This window comes from Electrona antarctica, assembly GCF_951216825.1.
Source record: "Electrona antarctica genome assembly, chromosome: 13".
Taxonomy (NCBI): Eukaryota; Metazoa; Chordata; class Actinopteri; order Myctophiformes; family Myctophidae; genus Electrona; species Electrona antarctica.
Genome location: NC_136794.1, coordinates 48,697,338 through 48,716,380, shown reverse-complemented (window position 1 = coordinate 48,716,380; position 19,043 = coordinate 48,697,338). Strand labels below are relative to the sequence as shown.

The 19,043-nt window shown below is 43.0% G+C and overlaps 2 protein-coding genes across 2 annotated transcripts; one reads left to right on the top strand and one right to left on the bottom strand.

Moving 5' to 3' along the window:
- Positions 1 to 3,897: 3,897 nt before the first annotated feature.
- On the top strand, positions 3,898 to 5,424 carry LOC306935028 (E3 ubiquitin-protein ligase TRIM35-like; the record flags this gene model as incomplete). The annotated part of the gene is made up of 1 exon (XM_079517849.1): positions 3,898 to 5,424. The coding sequence occupies one exon, from the start codon at positions 3,898 to 3,900 to the stop codon at positions 5,422 to 5,424; it is 1,527 nt and encodes a 508-aa protein (XP_079373975.1).
- Positions 5,425 to 13,544: 8,120 nt separating this feature from the next.
- LOC306935027 (C-X-C chemokine receptor type 2-like) lies at positions 13,545 to 18,640 on the bottom strand (the record flags this gene model as incomplete). Its single annotated transcript, XM_079517848.1, has 2 exons — positions 13,545 to 14,626; positions 18,634 to 18,640. The coding sequence occupies 2 exons, from the start codon at positions 18,638 to 18,640 to the stop codon at positions 13,545 to 13,547; spliced, it is 1,089 nt and encodes a 362-aa protein (XP_079373974.1).
- Positions 18,641 to 19,043: the final 403 nt, after the last annotated feature.

The window sequence follows — 19,043 nt, the reverse complement described above, 5'->3', positions numbered from 1 at the left end:
GCTAATTTTTTGGTACGAACAGACATGTAAACTAACAAAGCCAGTTGTTGAAATCACACCTGTGTGAACTGGGTGACCATAGCAACCATGCTTATTTTTTGGTACGAACAGACACGTAAACTAACAAAGCCAGTTGTAGGAGTGGTTTACACCACTCAAAAATACATCACATGGATGCACCTGGGACGTATCCTCAGTGATGTATCCTAAGGTCAACAGGGTTTCGGGTCTACCAACATCAAACCCCTCACTCAGGCGATCCAGCCGGGGTGATCAAGTCCCGACTTACTATACGTCCCAGTAGCTACCCTCAATCAGTCCCACTAGGGCAAAACCAGGATCACACAATCCGTTGGAACTACTCCAGAACTACTCTGCCAGGGCTGGGAGGTACACTTCTGGCGCGTAGAAGGACTAGGCTCTGTGGGTTGACTCCTGTCCGGGCCCCTCCTACGTCTCACCAGGTCCACTCCTGCTCTCACCAGGCCCAGGACCTGTGCGTTGCACCAGAGTCCCAGCACCAGACACTTCATTCAGGAGTGGTGGGCAATGGTTCCGCAGACTCCACCCGAGCGAGAAGGTGGTGCTGCGGACTCCGGACCCATACTGCTCACCCGGGTACCGTCTACATTCCGGCTGTCACCAGACTATACCTGGTTGTCACATAGTCTATTCCTATGAGTCACTATAAATAGAAGAACTATAACTAAAAATACATTGCATGGATGCACCTGGGACGTATCCTCAGTGATGTATCCTGAGGTCAACGGGGTTTTGGGTCTACCAACATTATACACCTCACTCTGGCGCCCCAGCCGGGGTGATCAAGTCCTGACTTACGTGAGGGGCGCTAAACCATACTGCTCACCCATCTCTCAGACTATACCTGGTTGTCACATCAGCAAGATTCATGTTTATAAAAGTGAATGTTATTGAAGACTGAATAAAGTTTTGTAAAACAAATCTAAGACTTGTTCCATCTGTAGCCCCCTGCAGCCAAGACCCAGCCCACAACAGCCCTGTAGGGCTCAGAGGAGGCTCAATGCTACACATCCATGTCCCTTTTTACTGTATATCAAATATTGATCTGTCAATGTTTATATAAACTGATACATTTTACAGCATTATATTTGGGATTGAAATGTGTTAATACTGTCGAGTGGAGACCAAATATATCCCAAACTGTTACTTGTCTGTATTCAAATTCAAATATCAAAAATAGTAGATCTACAAGCTTAAAATGCATCACTTTGTGCCACGTCTTTTGCTTATAGATCTTTGACTGTTGATGCTGTTGTACACAAAGCACAATGACTAGATATGCCATGCTAAAACCAGTGCAGGCTGGGCTGTTGACACACACTTTACATACAGTGTATATATATTTTTGTATACTTGATCAATTATGATAATTATAATACATACATACATAATACAGTATAAATATCACATTGATATAAAGTCACTGTATACAGTGACTGTTCTGTTACTAACACATACGATGAATAAATGCATGCAATAGGCTATGTCTGTAATTTCACCGGAGTTTCACACAAAGTGACTCATTCATTGTTGGGTGGGTGTGGGACCTCGTCACTGATTGGTCTACCTGTACCATTCACATGTAATTCAGTCAGTAGAGTAGGATCTTTGGCCATCGTCTGGTCTATACAGTAGCTTTACCATTGACATGTATATTATAATTCAGTCAATGGTCTAAGACTCTAAGTGAAGAGCTTGTGGATGGGTCGTCATCGTGGTCCAATGGCCCTGCCAGTCATTCAAAGGTGCAAATGTCAAGAATGTGGAGCATTCATATGCATGAAGCCCTCACACACGGTTACACGACAAACAATTAAGTAGCCTACCACAGACGAAAACAACAGTCTTAAGTCCACATTTTATTCTGACCCCTCCACGAAAAGGCCTCGTTGTCCTGACCCCTTATCTATCATTTATACATTACGGATAAATAGTGTGGACTTAGACTGTTATTGAAGACCCTTTTAACCTTGTAATAGCTTGACGTGATTCAAAGTTTCAAACCTCAATTGGACGTGCATGTGCATTAAATTCAGAGAACTTTAGACCATACTCAAATGTCATTTATAAGTATCTTGGTCAATATACTCAAGCAATTGTTCTGATCCAGTGAAGTTCATCTCAAACGTATATCTTGTGCTTTCTACGATTCCATGATAATGTCCATCCGGTGAAGAGAAGATAATGTCCATCCGGTGAAGAGATGATAATGTCCATCCGGTGAAGAGAATAATAAGGTCACAAATCATTTGAACAACACAAGCCAGCAGGATTAACCCATTTAAACCCATTCAAAAATCGTGAAAATGCGGCACAAATCTTTAAATATATATTCTTTCAGAGCAAACTTTTTTTTTTCGACGTCAGGCCTAAATGAGCTTGTAGATCTGCTATTTTTCAATAGCTAAAGTATAACATAATGCTTAGTTAAAACACCAAAAGGGGTTCCCGCCCAGAATGGGTTTTAACAGACTCTCATTTCTAATTGCAACAGCAAAGTTTGTGAATGTAGGATTATAATCAGTTTAACCTCTTGAACCCTACATATGGTACATCTGGTATTTGAAAATAGCTGATCTGCAAGCTCACACTGCACTGAAAATGTGTAGTCTGTGTGAATGTGTAGTCTGCAGATCTGCTATTTTCAATGCATGTTGTTTTTTGAACAGTGTAAAATCTTGTGTGGGGGTCTCTCGTCCCTGGCATGAATTATTTTCAGCTGGGGGTCCAAATGCATATTCATTTGATTTGACATAGAACTGGTTCAGCAGACTATAACACATTTGAACCAGTTACTTATACTGAAAAGAATCATGAAAAAGCTCAAATGAACAACTTAATTTGAAAGAATGTATAGATACAGTGGGCTTTTTAATACATGCATTGATAAATAAATAAATTCAATCTGGATAAATATTCTGTAGCCTACTCTCCACACGCATGAGCAAACGGACACAGGCAATTAACCAGGATAAAGCGCCGATACTGTGATACAGCATATTTATTAGGCCTAGTAACAGAAATCTGTTTTGATTCAAATTATTATTTCCCCCCTCCGGTGCTCCAGCCCCCCCAGCCCCCCTACTTCCCTCAGCCTCAGTGGGGGCAGGTAACCAACCAGTTTCTATTGATACCCCCACACCCCTCCCCTCTCTCTCATTGGGCCCCCAAGCACCATCAGTGAGTATTTAGCAGTGGGTTTTGCTGTCCTTTCTCACTTTAATGTGTGTTGTTGTCAAGAGCCGGACTTCTCTCTTCTGGATTTGGTGAAGTAATCAGGTATGTAGTTTGTTGCTTTCAGAATGATTGTGTGTTTTGATTTGACTATGCCTGTGGGGGTACAGTCTGGTTTCCATTTACTGTACACAGCTACTAGCACGTTACAGACGTTATTCTCAATGTGTTTTTTTACTGATTAAATAAAGGTTAAAAAGGCCTAACTGAAATGATAGAGTAGCAAGATTGGTTGAGTAGTGAGATGCAAGTAAAACTTGTGAAGATTAATATGAAGATACTATTTTGAGATATTATCACATGTGAATAACATAAATATAATGCATGAATGAAATTCAAGATTTTGTCAGAATTGTGTGAAAGTGTGTTGTTAATCAGATCATCTGCCACTTTCTCTGCAATGTTCTAACATTGCAACATGTCTCATCGCAAGTCTTTGGACTGAACTATAGTTAGGCTTCAGTTTCAAACAAATTGTGTGGAATTTTCACGGTATGAATCTAGATTCTAATACTACAACAACTAGCATCACTCCTACAATGTGATTCTAACACTGTCCTCTGCTTCCCTCTACTAGAACTCTTGCTGTGAATTTACACCACCGGCGACGCCCTCCCAGCCATGTCAGCATCAGGGCACATTCCAGAGGAGGGAGTGCCACTAGCAGACAAACTGGCTTCCCTTTTGGCCCAGCAGGAAAAGGATTTCACATGTCCCGTGTGCAGTGACATCTTCAAACATCCCGTTCTCCTGCCGTGTAGCCACAGCTTCTGCAAAGCCTGTCTGCAGCAATGGTGGAGGGTGAAACCAACCATGGACTGTCCTGTTTGCAAAGCACGCTCCTCACAGGACAAACCTCCTATTAACTTGGCGTTGAAGAACCTGTGTGAGAACTTCTTGGAGGAGAGCAGGTCTGCGTGGCGCGAGGTTCTCTGCACTCTGCACGGCGAGGATCTCAAGCTCTTCTGTCTGAACCATGAACAGTTGGCGTGCCTTGTGTGTCGGGATTCGGAAAAGCACGATGGACATACGTTCATACCCATCGATGAAGCTGCACAATGTCGCAAAGTCTACCTCCAGGACACACTGAAGTACTTCCAAGAGAAACTGAAGGACTTTAATGAAGTTAAAGCAAACTATGATAAAACGGCAAAACACATTGGAGTCCAGGCCTCGAACACAGAGAGGCAGCTTAAGAAACAGTTTAAGAAGTTCCGGCTGTTCCTTCAACAGGAAGAGAAGGCAAGGATCACTGCACTGAGGGAGGAAGGCAGGCGGAAGAGGCGGATCATGATGGTGAAGATCGAGGGGCTGAGGCGAGAGATGGCGATCCTCTCCGACATCATCAGAGACGTCGAGGCAGACGACGTCACCTTCCTGCAGAAGTACAAGACCACGGTGGAAAGAGTCCAGCGCACGCTGCCCGAGCCACAGCCGGTCTCGGGGGCACTGATAGACGAGGCCAAACACCTGGGCAACCTGGCCTTCAGCGTCTGGGACAAGATGAAGAGCATGGTCTCCTACACTCCCGTGATCCTGGATCCCAACACCGCCAACTCGGAGCTCATCCTGTCCGCCGATCTGACCAGCGTGACGTGCGACGAGGATTTCACATTTCCAGGATTTCAGGATTTCCCCGACAACCCGGAGAGGTTCGACAGCTGGGACATCGTCCTGGCCTCCGAGGGCTTCAACTCGGGCAGTCACAGCTGGGATGTTGACGTCGGAGACAATATATTCTGGGAACTGGGCGTGTTAGAAGAGTCTTTCCAGAGAAAGGGAACACAGGCGTACACACAGGGCAGACACTGGAGAATAAGGTTCGCCAACGGTAGATATAAGGCATTATCCTTACCAGGCTCAGGGACTGACATCTCACTGAAGGACCACGGCAGGCCCTGGAAGATCAGAGTCCAGCTGGATTGGAACAGAGGAGAGCTGTCCTTCTCCGATCCGGAGACCGACACACACCTGCACACCTTCACGCACGCGTTCACCGAGAGACTCTTTCCGTACATTTTAAACGGCGAAGGCAACGACGTGGCCTCTCTGAAGGTGTTACCCAAGAAGGTGTGTGTCACGCTGGAACACCACAGTTATGGGGGCGGCAGCTGGCCCAGGCAGAAAAGGCAAAAAACGAATCTTTAAAAAAAAGTTAGATGTATAGATAGAAGACAACAACACTGTTACGTTTTAGATCTCTACACAACACGACACAACACTAAACATATCCCATAGTATTGCTTTTACGTTTCAGGGGGTTCAAATATGTTGCAATGACTTCTTCGATGTGTACATTACAAGGTGTGTTTACTTTTTGTGAGTAATGTAATGTACAACACATACTAAACATGAATAAATGAGTGTTTAGTGTATGAGTTATTTTATTTTACCCAAATTGTCTTGGATTAACTGCTAGATTTTTCATTTACTTTTGTAATAAACATTCAAAGATAAGGTTTGTTTGTGGTGTGTGGTTTATTGGATTGATTGAATGGTTGGTTGATTGAATTACAGTTTGCAAAAAAACAGCACAGAAGAGTACAGTGTAATATAAATTCAATGCTGAAAGAACTGAACCCAAGAAAGCACTCTGGCTTGTTGTTTCCATCGGGGTCCAGAGTATTCAATTCATAGAAACATTTAGAGACAGACAAATATACAATACTAAAAAAAACATGTAAAAGAGTACTAATCAGAAAGAAAAATATGTACAGAAACAAGTTCCTTCAGACCAATTGTAACTGGTGTGGTAAAGTTTAGCCTCAAAGGTCAAAGTCATACGATTTGTCACTTGTAGATTGGTTGTAAAATGTGAACAAAAATCAGGACACATCAGCTGCATTGCTGATACCATAATGTTGTCAGGAAGGTCAAATAATGTCCTCCAATATGCCAGGCTCTAGAACAGTAAATGGTAAATATCACCAAAACCTAGAAGAGTGGACTTACACTTGAATAATAGATCACCAAATTCTTAATTAGGGGAAGGAATTAGAAAACAAATCAAGGTAATAAGATTCATGTTTATAAAAGTGATTGAAGACTGAATAAAGGTTTGTAAAACAAATCTAAGACGTGTTCCATCCATTATCTGTTTACTGTATATCAACAGTTATGCATACACATTCCTACTACTCCACTTAAGGTTTTTCACATCAACCTCATGGTGGCGCTATAACAGGCCGAATCATGTTTTTACTATTACTATATAACTTTGTATGCACACTCCCTAGATGCATTTTTTACAGCTTCCTGTTATAGTTGTATATTATATCCTGATTGCTGATTGGCGTCTAGGATTGCAGGAGTGGCCCGTTTTCAACAAAATGTCTCCTTCTAGATGAACCACTGTTTCCTGGGTATGAAGATGTTTCAGTGGACCTGCAGGAAAGGAGCTCCAGCCTGGACCAGGAGGAACCAGAGCCTCCACAGATTAAATATCAACAGGAGGAGCTACTTAAAACACCAGAGGAGGGTGACGCGTTGACAGTGACATTACTAGCAGTGAAACAGGAAGATGATGATGAAAACGGGTGGCCTGTAGTGGCCGGCACCTCAAATGAACACGTGAAAACACAAGCAGATGCAGAGGACTGTGAATCATCACAACCGAATAGTGATGTCCAGCTTCCCTATTCACACTGTTCAGAATATGACACTGGAGACGGTGACGAGTGGGGGGAGACCAGGAAAGATCAGACAGCTTTAAACAACCTGGAATCACAAAATGTGGCAGGACAAACATTGTCTTTGAGCAACAAGCTGTCCCAAGTCCTTGATATGACGCATACAGAGGAAATGCCGTTTAATTGTGCAGTTTGTGGCAGATGTTTTAGTTTTAATTCTGGTCTAAAGAAACACATGGTGATTCATACGGGGGAAAAACCATTTAAATGCACATATTGTGGCAAAGGCTTTAATCGAAGGGGAAATATGAACACACACTTGATGACGCACACAGCGGAAAAAACCTTTATTTGTATGTATTGTGGCAAAGGTTTTAATATAAAAGGAAATTTGAACAAACATTTGATGACACATACAGGGGAAAAGCCTTTTATTTGTACATATTGTGGTAAAGCCTTTAGTATAAAGGGGAATTTGAACAAACACATGATGACGCATACAGGATAAAAGCCTTTAAATGTACATGTATATTGTGGCAAAGGCTTTATTGAAATGGTCGACTTGAAAAGACATGAGGACTCATATGGGGGAAAACCCTATAGTTGTACCATTTGTGGGAAATGCGTTGATCAACCGAATGTACTGAATACGCACATGATGATTCATACAGGAGAAAACCCCTTTGAGGAGGGTGTAAGTGATATGTATCGTTAAAATAAATATCACTCTGTTGCTTCAGCTCAACTTACAGGATAAAGTGACTTAACAAAGCCTCTGTACTGGAACAAAACATTGTAAACTGATCAATGGGTTCTCTCCCCTGATTGGATAAAATTGGGGGGTGTAAGTGATATGTATCGTTAAAATAAATATCACTCTGTTGCTTCAGCTCAACTTACAGGATAAAAAAAATAAAAAAAATGGTGCATTTATATAGCGCCTTTATCCAAGGCACTTTACAGAGATTGTGCATTACATTCACCCATTCACACACACATACATACACCGATGGCAGCGGAAACCATGCAAGGCACCAACTAGCACATCGGGAGCAATTAGGGGTTCAGTGTCTTGCTCAAGGACACTTCGACAGTAACTCTGCGGGAGCCCGGGTTCGAACTGGCAACCTTACGGTTACCATCCAGGCACTCTACCCCTGAGCCACCAAAGTGACTTAACACTTTGATTGCTACAGGATCTCGGCAGGCCTATTTTGATGTTGCTACCGTTTAACATTGCACAAAGGCCTTGTTCGGGGGCCCACAGCAAAATGTTCTCTTATAGCGAGAATCACACGCATACATCAAAAGAAAGCTGAACTTGTCCACTTCAATTTAAAAAATACATGATTTTACCATGTTCCATTCTGGAGATATTGACCTTTTTGCAACACCTGCATTTGCCTGGAAGTGGTTATCTTGAACAGCGAGCAGAGTTATGGATGGTTTAAAGTCAGAGACATTGACAGGCAGATATAAAATTGAACCCAATAAATATCCTATACATCCTATACACCGAATGAAAGCCCTGAATGTGTACTTTTACGAGGAAAACAGTATACATTGATCCCATCTACAGTTAGACAGTAATTGGTTATTGAATGCAGCTTGTGCCCACCAGATAACTTCAGAGAAGACATGGACGTGAACTCCTCAATATTCACAAAATAAGGCCTATAGCGACATATAAATACTATATACCGTATGAAACAGAAGACTCTCTGCTTTCATAAGAAAAAAATCACACCCGTGTGAACTGAGTGGTGTAAGGTTTTATATAGCATGATCAGCTGTGGTCTGACGTAATGTCTGACGTAATGAAATCACACCCGGATGTGATTTCACAACTGGCCTTTTTTGTGCAGAAAAAATGAGCATGGTTGCTACGGTCATCCAGTTCACCCGGGTGTGATTTAATTACGTCAGAAATTATTTTGAACATAGCAACCATGCTCATTTTTTTCTGCACACAAAAGCCAGTTGTAGGAGTGGTTTACACCACTCAAAAATAGCAGACCTACAAGCTCGTAGCGCGCCACTCGGTGGCGCGCTATGTTTTTCAATAGCTAAAGTATAACATAATGCTTAGTTAAAACACCAAAAGGGGTTCCCGGCTTCCCGTCCAGAATGGGTTAAATGGAAACGCCACATTCCAACATGTGAAAGATTACCAACATTACCAAAGACACTTCAATGATTTGAGTCTGGACTGATAATAAGTTTAATACAAAAAGCAAATCTGTTTTTATTGGCCGTTTGCCTTCCACTTTAAAGCAGAAATTAAAGCAGTCTTGGAAATAAACAACTGTTGTTTAAAAGACATATTTTTTCATCTAAATATAACACAGTTATTCTAGAATTTCATTTTATATTCGGTAATGAACACGCAGTTGCTTGGATACCACTGTGCTATATTTCAGCCCACAGGGACGTACGTACTCTGGTGTGGGCTGAGAACAGGTCTGGAACAATAGAAACATTTTTTCAACCAAATCTCCCAGGTGAATACAATGTATGCTTTTATAACAAATGTCTTTATATTCTATAATAAACATATGATGCTATGAGTCACAATTGTATGAATGGCACTGTTTGCATTTCTTGAAATTTGCTCACCATATAAACCAAGGGTTTTCAACAGGTGGTCCGTGGACCACTGGTGGTCCCTGGAAGCATTGCATGTGGTCCCTGACCACTCATTTAGTAATGTAGGAGTTGTTGATTTTTAATAATGTCATTCCTCTAGTTGAGAAACAGTGAACTGAATGACCTGGTGACCTATGATGACCGTCCATGTAGTCATTTACCGACAAGTTGGAGGTCCAGAAATTCAACAGAAAAAGGGAGTAAGAATCTCAAGAAGGGGAAATACACTGCATTGTTTGGTTGAGTCATTATTATTAGGAAATTATTAGAAGTCAGTGGACAATTGGTTGAGAAACAGTGGGATGTATACACATGGGAGGCATAGCTAGTGTTACAAAAGCTCTAATCTTAGCCCATATCCCCACCCAACACAACGGTGGTCCCCAGGTTGACTCTTATTGTCTCTTCTCTTTACTGACTGAGTTCCTATAACAGATTGCATGGACACATGCTCTCCTCAAATATTTGTTATAGGTATACTGGGGAATGGTGATTTTGGTTTACCACTGCAGAATAAGGACGCTATAGGTTAGGATTCCTATTACTGCATGACATGCACAGAATAAGGACGCTATAGGTTAGGATTCCTATTACTGCATGACATGCACAGAATAAGGACGCTATAGGTTAGGATTCCTATTACTGCATGACATGCACAGAATAAGGACGCTATAGGTTAGGATTCCTATTACTGCATGACATGCACAGAATAAGGACGCTATAGGTTAGGATTCCTATTACTGCATGACATGCACAGAATAAGGACGCTATAGGTTAGGATTCCTATTACTGCATGACATGCACAGAATAAGGACGCTATAGGTTAGGATTCACAAACTGCCTTTTATACAAGATAGAAAAACATTTAATCATGAAGTGACACTCACACATAAACAACAACAACAAAAAATCTACATGATGCGGAAACATCTTCAAAAAAGTGATACAGAACACAAAAACTGCCGACTCCTAATTAGGTCGCAGTGTTATTTTTGTCGACTACTAACGGTGAGTCTCCTCAGACAAACTGGCTCAGTTCAGACTACTTCAAACTGTACACAAAACTATGACGAAAAACGTTCGGCGAGTGCCCTTTTTCACTGACGAAAACTAAATAAAAACTAAGCTATATGCTGACTAAAACTAAGACGGGTTCTTCCATTTTTTTCATTTAGGCCTGACGTCGAAATAAAAAGAAAAGTCTTCTGAAAGAATATATATTCAAAGATTTGTGCCGCATTTTCACGATTTTTCTAAAATAGCAGACCTACAAGCTCATAGTGCGCCACTCGGTGGCGCGCTATGAGCTTGTAGATCTGCTATTTTTCAATAGCTAAAGTATAACATAATGCTTAGTTAAAACACCAAAAGGGGTTCCCGTTCAGAATGGGTTAAGACTAAATATATTGAGAATTTCGTCAACAAATAAAAACTAGATTCAAATGTTAAGGAGGGTCTTGTGGAGAAGAGTCCTTTTATGTTTGGTTGCGCTATGAAAATAGCAGATGTACAAGCTCACAGTGCCCCCAGTGGAGGGGATCTGCGGGAGGTAGTGTGAACTTCTCTACGTGTCACATCCTGCCAGTGAAAATCCTCACTCATCGGTTAATGATTCCATGAGTATCAGATGGTACAGTAGTCTATATATACTACAGTATACAGTATACCTCCTTCCTCTCTTCTTAAAGGACCACTTCACCACTTTTCAACATCTCTTCATATAATTGGTCCTCACTAATGTTCATGATAAAACACCACAATGTTTTCCTACTTAGTCTGTGTCTCATAGGAGGGCTTTGGGCAGTTCGGACAACCGTCCACCAGTGACATCATCATTAGGCAGATTTTTTTTTAAACAAGATTTGTTTTAAATTTTATTTAGATTTGTATTATCGTGAGAACGATGGCTTCAACTTTTGCATTGCAACTTTTCAGGAAAAGAAAGCCTGCCGTTTCTATTAGCTTGGATTCACCATCGATGATGTCACTGGTGGACGGGTTTCTGAACTGCCCACAGCCTTCCTATGAGACACAGACTGAGTAGGAAAAAATGGTGGTATTTTATCATGAACATTAGTTAGGACCAATTATAGGAAGAGAAGTTGTAAAGTGGTGAAGTGGTCCTTTAAACCCCATTTAGGACTGAACCAGATTCTACAAATGCCTTCAAAATTCTGACAGTTTTCTGAAAAACCCATGTTTCTATGTCAGTGGTGCTCAAGCATTTTCATGTCAAGTACCCTAAAAAAAGATTTTTCCAAAATAGCAGACCTACAAGCTCATAGCGCGGCACCCGGTGCCGCGCTATGAGCTTGTAGGTCTGCTATTTTTCAATAGCTAAAGTATAACATAATGCCATAAACACCAAAAGGGGTTCCCGCCCAGAATGGGTTAATTGCCTGCCAGGTTAAATAAATAAATACAATACATTCTCCAGGAGAACAGCTGGGGGATCGACGGAAGTGACAGGGACTGCAGTTCTCCAGGAGAACAGCTGGGGGATCGACGGAAGTGACAGGGAGCGCAGCGTGCATGGGGGGGATTGGCAATGACACAATTGTGGAGAAAATAGTTCCACTAAGTGTTATGAGTTGCCCATGTCTGTGTACTCCAACTTGAGATACAGTGTACTTGATATGTATTGTCACTATTGTGTTCAGCATACTTTATAGATAGGCTACGAGAGACATCTCAGCGCCAGCAAGGTCAGCCTTGCTGCAGTAGGCACGTTATTCTGTCTCATATCTTATTGTCACGTCATTATGATCCAGCACTATATATGTTTCCTGTTTGTGTAATAAACTTTGTGAACCTTAGCGTGATACTGTCTCGTGTCTCGTTAATTTGTTCTCCCGGGCTCGCCGCCGCAGTCGCCGTATCAAAGGAATACTTCAACAGGCAGTACACAATACATATCAAGTACACTGTATCTCAAGTTGGAGTACACAGACATGGGCAACTCATAACACTAAGTACTAAGCAAGACATTTTAACCATAGTGGTCTTCATGAGGCAGTAATTAGCAATTAACCTAACTTAAAAGAAAATAATATAAAATACAAAGTACACTAGACATTGTATTAGATACAGTAAAACACGATGAGTCAAGGTCCTCGTGAATGCAATTATAGGGACAATTATAGACAATCATAGTACGTATGTATAGCATAGTATATGTATAGTTGATATGTATAGTTTCATTATTATATAGATATTCCACTGTTACGTTCTTAGCTTACGCATGTTTCATGATAAATGCTTTTTGTGATGTATTCCCATGCTTTTTTGTTCTTGCTTAATGTAAGCAGTGGTGTGCACAGATAGACACTAGGGGGTGCTAGAGCACATTGCGCCTTTTTTTGTACAGTGTACACTGTACAGTATGTGGACCATGGTGACATTGATCAATTCTTGATAAAAATAATTCTTCTAATACATTATTTAGGCCCCACAATCTATAAATCTCACACTATTAAGGCAACCGGCTGGTTCCACGCGCTGCACAAGGTGCCCTTTTTTCACTTGAGCACCTGCCCCTCTAAATGTCTGTGCACGCCACTGAATGTAAGTCGCTCTGGATTAAGAGCGTCTGCTAAATGCCTAAATTGTAAACAGTATTGTAAACACATGATGTGCCACCTTCTCCATGGCTTGGGTTCATCCCCTGTGTGGTTCATCCCCTGTGTGGTTGTGTGTGATGTGGTTGTGGTTGTGTGTGATGTGAAGTCTGTCCTTCTGACTACACATACGTCATGTCCTGGTATGTATGCCAATAGGGGAAGGGGATCAAAACGTCACATCATTCTTTGTTTTGACACCGCCACTGTGTCTCAAAGAATATGATCATTGGCAGAATCGTGGAAAGTTTAGAATATTTGGCGGTCCCATTTTCATTCATTTCATTTCATTCTTCATGACACTGCTACAAAAGTAGCAAATCTAAAAGACAAAAAAAATGCCAAAAGAAAAACTGAGACACACACTTGTGTGCACTCACATAACTGTGAGTGTGATTTCTGATGACATTGAGGACCTGTAGGCCCCCCTGGTGGCCGAAGCTCTCTTCATCACTCCGGTCTTCCTCAGCATCTGCACCAACCTCCTCCTGAACTTCTTCCCGACGAAGGCGTACAGCACGGGGTTGACGCAGCTGTGCAGCAGGCCCAGGCTCTGGGTGGCGAACATGGCCTTGTCCACGGCGCTCCTCGCGGCGCAGTCGAACGCCACCACCTTCGCCCTGAGAAAGGTGTCCGCGATCACCGCCAAGTGGTAGGGCGTCCAACAGAGGAGGAAGGCCACGACGACCGCCACGATCACTCTCATGGCACGCTGCCGCTGGAAGCCGTCTCGGGTGCGAAGGAGACGCTTGATGGTCACTCCGTAGCAGGCCGCCATGATGACCAGTGGCAGGACGAAGCCCAGGGTGTGGCGCAGGCCTCTGGTAGCCAACCGCCACTCGTCAGCGCTGCCGGGGTTAAAGAGGTCGGCGCACACTGCGTGCTGACCGCCGCTGGGGACGAAGGAGGAGTTGAACAGTCCCGGCAGAGACAGCAGCCCTCCGGTGATCCAGACGAAGACACACACTCCCGTGCTGGCGTGACGGCGGCTCGTCTTGCGCGCCTCCATTCCCCGCACGATCACCAGGTAGCGGTCCACGCTGATGCACGCGAGGAAGAGAATGCTGGCGTAGAAACTAAGCTCTTGCAGAATGCTCGCTATTTTGCACATGGCATCTCCGAACACCCAGCCCAGAGTGACGGACGTGGCCCAAAAGGGGAGGGTGACGGCCAGCAGGATGTCCGCTATGGCCAGGTGGAGGAGGTAGAGATCGGAGGAGGACAGCGCGTACTTGGTGAAGCTGAGCACCAGCGCCACTACGAGGTTTCCAGGGATGGCGAGCAGGAAGACGAGCACGTAGAAGGTGCAGACGGCGGCCATGATGACGTCAGAGACGGACATGGGATCGCAGGGCTGGGTGAAGATGTCAGGCAAGAAGGTGTCATTGCTGTAGGTGATGTTGAGATCATAGTAGATGCTGCCAAAGTCATCGATGATGAAGTTCGATGTGTTGGGGTCTGAAGATGAGAGAAAAACAGTACATTACATTTTTAGTCAGAGGATGCCAGTGAAAAGTATTATTCAACTCTCGCAAAATGTAATTAAACAGACCCGATTTTACATTTAGGCCTGACGTCGAAATAAAGAAAACGTTCGCTCTGAAAGAATATATATTCAAAGATTTGTGCCGCATTTTTACGACTTTTCAAAAATAGCAGACCTACAAGCTATGAGCTTGTAGATCTGCTATTTTTCAATAGCTAAAGTATAACATAATGCTTAGTTAAAACACCAAAAGGGGTTCCTGTCCAGAATGGGTTAAAATGTTACGTTGTAAATATAATTATTACACGGCTTTGGTTGAATTCTCGCTTGATTCTGATTGGTCAATCGCCAAATTCACCGATGCCTAATCAAACCCTCGGAGGTACCTGCTGTGCCCCGCTTGATTGTCTCCACCAGGCCGAAGGCATGGGGAGAGAGTATGTTTTGCACTCCGTCCGTGTGTGTGTGTGTCCGTCCGTGTGTGTGTGTGTCCTTCCGTCCGTCTGTTACCAGCTAATCTCCGGCACCGTTAACCCGGTCGATGCCAAACTTTGCACACACACTCCCTGGATGCCAACGATGAACCTCTGCCCCACATTTTCCAGAACGGCCTGTTATAGCGCCACCATGAGGCAGCTTTTCACATTTTTTACCTAAAACTGCACCGATCTGCGTGAAACGTTGCATGCACACTCCCTAGAGGCCAAGGACAAACCTTTGACCTGCATTTTCCGCATCTGCCTTTTATAGCGCCACCAGGAGGCCGACTTTTGTAAAACACATTTTTTGATATTACTCCTCCAGATTCTGTCCAAAAATCTCACAAATCGTTACACAGTATCTCTATGGTCATGTGCTCAAGTCGGATCTGTCCGGTATTTCATATTCCATCCTAATTGGCTATAATTGGCTTTCACAGTTTGCAAGATTGCCCCGTTTTGAACAAAAGCCTCAAATCATGAACACAGCATGCAATTTACGTGAAATCTTTCACACATTTTCTTACTAGGCTGAGGAATAAATCCCACCCTTTTCACATTGGCCTGTTATAGCGCCACCAACAGGTTGATTTTTGCAAAACACATTTTTGGAACAAAATGCCTCAAATCATCCAATTGCCATCAAAGGCGAACATGTTTATATTACTCCTAAACATTTCGCCCAACATCTCACACAGTCCTATCCTCCTGGTGGAGACCTGTGCCCAGTCCTATCCTCCTGGTGGAGACTTCACACAGTCCTATCCTCCTGGTGGAGACCTGTGCCCAGTCCTATCCTCCTGGTGGAGACTTCACACAGTCCTATCCTCCTGGTGGAGACCTCACACAGTCCTATCCTCCTGGTGGAGACCTCACACAGTCCTATCCTCCTGGTGGAGACCTGTGCCCACAGTCCTATCCTCCTGGTGGAGACCTGTAACATCTCACACAGTCCTATCCTCCTGGTGGAGACCTGTAACATCTCACACAGTCCTATCCTCCTGGTGGAGACCTGTGCCCAGAAGGTCCCCCTGGTGGAGACCTGTGCCCAGTCCTATCCTCCTGGTGGAGACCTGTGCCCAGTCCTATCCTCCTGGTGGAGACCTGTGCCCAGAAGGTCCCCCTGGTGGAGACCTGTGCCCAGAAGGTCCCCCTGGTGGAGACCTGTGCCCAGAAGGTCCCCCTGGTGGAGACCTGTGCCCAGTCCTATCCTCCTGGTGGAGACCTGTGCCCAGAAGGTCCCCCTGGTGGAGACCTGTGCCCAGAAGGTCCCCCTGGTGGAGACCTGTGCCCAGAAGGGCACTTTTTCTAGTTTACTGCTGTTTTCAAAATGACACAATATGTAAACACACACACAATGTCATTTACAGCTAAACATTGCTCTCAAAAATGTTTTTGAAAACATTTGAGCGAGGAATAGATGATGCAGTAACCCGAAATTCTATTTCAAGAATAGCTGTTGCCAGGTGTAATAATGTTGGAAAACAAGGAAGTGAGTTGATCAAATAGTCCAGGGTTCCCCAATTCATTTTCCTCAAGGGCCATATTTTGACTAGGGTACCAGGCTGGGGGCCGAGTCCGCACGCACGAGGTCGAGGTCTTGCCTTGAAAATTCATTTTCAGGGCAAGACCCCATTTGAAAAGGATGCCCAGTTTGACATGCATAGGCTACTGACCCCCATGTAATGCCATGTATATCTGGGGAACCCCCCCCCCCCACCAAAAAAAAATAACCATTCTTTTCCCTTTTAAAAAAAAAAATCTTCCAGGGGACACAAGGGGGCGCTCCGCTGGCCCGCGGGCCGCCTATTGGGGAACCCTGAAATAGTCTATTTGATCTCACTTCCTTGTTTTCCAACATTATTACACCCTGGCAACAGCTATTCTTCCTGGGGTCCTCAGAATAATATACATACAAAGAAAATAAGAATTTAAATAAAAACAACATTACAGATATCTAAAAAGAAATGCATTAAAGCATAACTACGGTTAGTGCATTCACTCTAGATTACATTAACTGGTATATTGACATAAACAGAATTACAATTTCACCATATATATATATATATATATAAGAAAATATAAGAAAATCCTTCAGTCTTTTCTTAAAATGCCTTTTACCCTTAATTTCTGTGATGCATACTGGTAGAGAGAGATTTCCAGAAAGCCATTGCACTGTACAAGACTGTATTCTTCATTGCATCAGTTCTTGGCTTAGGCCAGAGACGTGCTGGCCATTGGAAAATCCGGGACAACTCCCGAACGGCCGGTCCAGTCCAGGCCGGTCTGGGCCTGGACTGGACCGGGTGGAAGAGGGCCTCGAGGGCCTCCGCAACTCCACTTCCCGGGCTGAATTATGGGCCCAGTACGTCCCTGGCTTAGGCACTGTAAATCGACCCATTGCAACATGTCTGGTATTATGTCTGTGTCTATCACTGGTATAATGAATATTTTTATACAAGCATTTTGTTTTTTTATTTGAACAAATGTTCCTAAAAAATCCAGCCAGACTAGCAGCTAATCTCTGCTCCACCAACAGCCATTCTGATGATTTAACAGTGTATTAGATCTAGTATTGCAGTTCAGGGCAAGGCGAGCTGCCTTATTCTGGGCTATTTGTGATTCACGCAGGTCCTTTTTAGCTGCATTGGAGTCACCACACATTATGAAGTACATCGCAGTGGCATCACAAAGAGATACTTCTTAATGTTACAGGTTTTTGTCAGACCTCCAGTTCTAGGCAACACAGAATGGGGGGGGGGGCTTTTTTTTTAAAATTATTTCCACACAACTCTAGGCCTGACCTCGAAATTTAAAAAAAAATCTTCTAAATCCTCCATTTTCTGAAATAAATATTTTCACGATTTTTCAAAAATAGCAGACCTACAAGCTCATAGCGCGCCACTCGGTGGCGCGCTATGAGCTTGTAGATCTGCTATTTTTCAATAGCTAAAGTATAACATAATGTTTAAAACACCAAAAGGGGTTCCCGTCCAGATTGGGTTAATGTCACAGTAAAATGTTGAAAATGAGTGGTATTCTTTACATATTATTTAAATGAAAAACCTATTCCATGAGAAGATAGTTATTAGTTTTTTTTCTTTAACCCATTGATGCCTGGTGCAACCTATACGTTGTTCTACCCTTGATGCCGGCGCGTTCTCTCGGTGTCTCATCAGCTATTGCTATTTCTGATATCATTCCTAAGACCTTAATGAAGTTTTTTTTAAATTATTTAGAAACTTAGAAAAAAATTATCATAATCATAAAACATATTTTGAGATAAATAAATAGATAGAAAAATAATTTACTAATAAATAAAACATCACAGTTGCAGAAATTACATTATTGTGCAAAAATACTGTGTATATTTTTACAGTGCATGATCGAGGTATAAAGATATACACTCTCGTGAAAATAACAATAGTAATAATAATAAAAAATAAAATAAACTCATAGTCTAATAAAACCTTAAAACTGAAGAATGAAGAAATCCTCACCCGTCATTGTGGAGTCAGTCCTCTTTACAAATAGCAGCATGTGTGTCTGTCACAAGCAGACTGGGAACCACACGTATACACCCCCCTCCGACACCAGCCAGATTTCCACATTTGCATAATATGTACACACACTTTAACCACATGAACCATAAGGCAGTGGTTCCCAAGGTGGGGTCCGGGGACCCCCAGGGGTACTTTTATTTTATTTTTTTATGTTTTTTTTTGTGGCTTTCGCCTTTTTTTTTTTTTTATATATTTTTTATGGAGGGGCAGACAGTAGGCTGACAGGAAATGGGGGAGAGAGATGGGGGGGGGGTGACATGCAGTAAGGGCCGTCGGGATCGGGAGTCGAACCCGCGGCACACTGCCAGACTGGATTACCAGCCAAGGTGCCTGCACTGCCTGGACCA